A 2,316-nucleotide genomic window follows, 5' to 3' on the forward strand; every position below is an offset into this window, starting at 1 on the left:
GCCTTAAATTATTTAACATTAATTTAAGTAGATAAATATTTTAGTTGGGCAAAGTTTACCATGTTTTAAAAAAAAGTAAATGCGTGATTTGGCCGTGGTGGGGTGGGTGAACGCCCAAAAAAAGTTATTAATTGTTTTGCAGAGTGTTTTTAAAACCCCCACGGGCGGCCTTTGTTGTTTTTTCCGAAAATGTTTTACAAAAGGGATAGTACGGGTTTTATGCCCGGGAACGGATTCTAGATTTTTTCCAATAAATAATAGTTTTGGCAGCACAATTCCCAATTAAAATAAAATTTTGCTTTTAAAAACAAATTAAAAATTTTGTGTCTTTTCTAAAAAAAGTAAGGCTAAACTAAAAGTTTAAAGACAAAAAGTGCCCCCTTTTTAATAAAAATTATTTAAAATTTTGGTTAATTTTAAAATAAAATTCAATGGGAACGAAAAAACTTATTCTATGTGATACTCTTAGTTTCTTATCCTCGCTTTCTCTCGGGAAATTCTTCTCTGAAAATACTTAAGGGTTTGCAGGTATACAATAACGTAGAAAAAACACGCAGGCATGACCACACGCCGCTGTTGCACTATTTTTATTATTCGTGACTGAGACCCACAGATTAATTCCATGACGGTCGAGGTAGTTTTATTATCAAAACAAATTTTCATAGCCCTTAAGCTTTTTGGGTCGGGTTTTTAATACGTCCTCATGTTGTAGCGTTTGTGAATGCACGAAAGAAAGGTGTATTAAACCTGTATTAATACCTTATTTAGTCCAATTTAAAGGATAATTGTTTACCACATTTTTTTTAAGTTATAATCAGTTGTGATTGTGCCAAAAAAGTTTTGTCACTGTATAGGCGTCGTAGTTTTAATCCAGGGTAATATTGGTGAAACTCTTTATGTTATGATAAGCATAGTTTGTATAGTCTATATAAATGCCTAGGCCTTAACCTGTACTCTATTTATCGATCGATATTTCAATTATTTACTTGTTAAACATTTGTATGTGTTTAAGCTTTAAATAAGTATTTATAGTTTCGTCAAAGCATAAAAATGGAAGTATCTGGACGAAAAGGACATATTGTTTGTGAACCGTGTGCAGAAGATGGAGACGACATTACTGCTGACGGATGTTGTAAAGAATGTGAAGAGAATATGTGCAGTAAATGTTTTCAACATCACCGGAAGGGCAAACATTGCAGAAACCACGCGTTTCTCTATGCAGAATATAGTGGAACACCGTCTGCTTTAAAAATAAAGCCAGTAGGATTGATAGACAAATGTCCAAAGCATGTTGAAAAGAAAATAAACTTCTACTGTGAAGCTCACGAAATAGTTGGTTGCGGAGAATGCATAATACACGAGCATAAAACATGTGAAGTTTTATATATATCAGATGTGACAAGGGGACAGAACGAAAATGAGTATATAGAAGAGGTTGTTAAAGAAATAGAAAATTGCAGCAACGAAATTAAAGAATACGAGAAAGAAATACATAGAAATATTGATAAAGTGAAAGCTACACATGTAAAATTCAGTTATGATGCTGAGCGATTTAAGCAAGATATATTGGAAAAAATAGATAAACTCATATTTGATGCATGCAAACAGGCCAGTTTTATAAAAACTGATATATTGAGTGCATTAGGGAAGCTAAAGGAAGAAGTATCTAAAGTAACAGATGAGTTATCATCAATGAAGACTAAGGCCGACATAGAGAAAAATGAGCCAACCGGTAACTTTGTCATGGCCTTATGGTTAAGAAAGAGATTAAAGGAAATAGAAGACGATTTAATAGAAATTGGCAAAAGGACTATTGTGACAAAATATAGGTTTCTGAAAAATGAAAACATTGAACAAGAAGTTGAAAAATGCAAGGGACGTGACTTATTTCGAAGAGGTCTAGGTAAGGAAAATGATTAAATTGCACTAAATGATTCCTATTTATTTTTTAAATGACACGCAAATACCATTTCACATTAAGCGCTCGTTATTCGGAAATAATTGACAAAGGTCTTTTTTAGCATTTTCTAAGTATGTCTTCATATTGTCATCAATTTCATTTTGTTTCATTTTATAAATAGATACGTTATGTTTTTCAGATGATGAACTTGACAAATATGTGAGCATGCACAAAATATTGATTATATTATTATTTAAGTCCCCTATTGGCGGTTTTAGAAAGTCAAATTTATTTCATAAATTGATACATGATGGCAGCTTGACAAAATGCAATCTAACTTAAGTTCAGATATACTTTTTTCTACAGTTTACGTTTTGGGAGCTGGTTGTAATAAGATTGATAAACATAGCTCGTAA

General features: G+C 32.1%; 1 protein-coding gene across 1 annotated transcript; it reads left to right on the forward strand.

The window, feature by feature from the left end:
• The first annotated feature begins 1,050 nt into the window (after positions 1 to 1,050).
• Positions 1,051 to 1,920, forward strand: LOC132724565 (E3 ubiquitin-protein ligase TRIM45-like). The gene has a single exon (XM_060709447.1). The coding sequence runs from the start codon at positions 1,051 to 1,053 to the stop codon at positions 1,918 to 1,920; it is 870 nt and encodes a 289-aa protein (XP_060565430.1).
• Positions 1,921 to 2,316: the final 396 nt, after the last annotated feature.

Source organism: Ruditapes philippinarum, unplaced genomic scaffold (assembly GCF_026571515.1).
Source record: "Ruditapes philippinarum isolate M1 unplaced genomic scaffold, ASM2657151v2 ctg5121_1_1_1_1, whole genome shotgun sequence".
NCBI lineage: Eukaryota > Metazoa > Mollusca > Bivalvia > Venerida > Veneridae > Ruditapes > Ruditapes philippinarum.

What these genes read in the sequence shown, in the direction of transcription:
- LOC132724565 (XM_060709447.1), top strand. Translation starts at nt 1,051, where the DNA reads ATGGAAGTATCTGGACGAAAAGGACATATTGTTTGTGAACCGTGTGCA.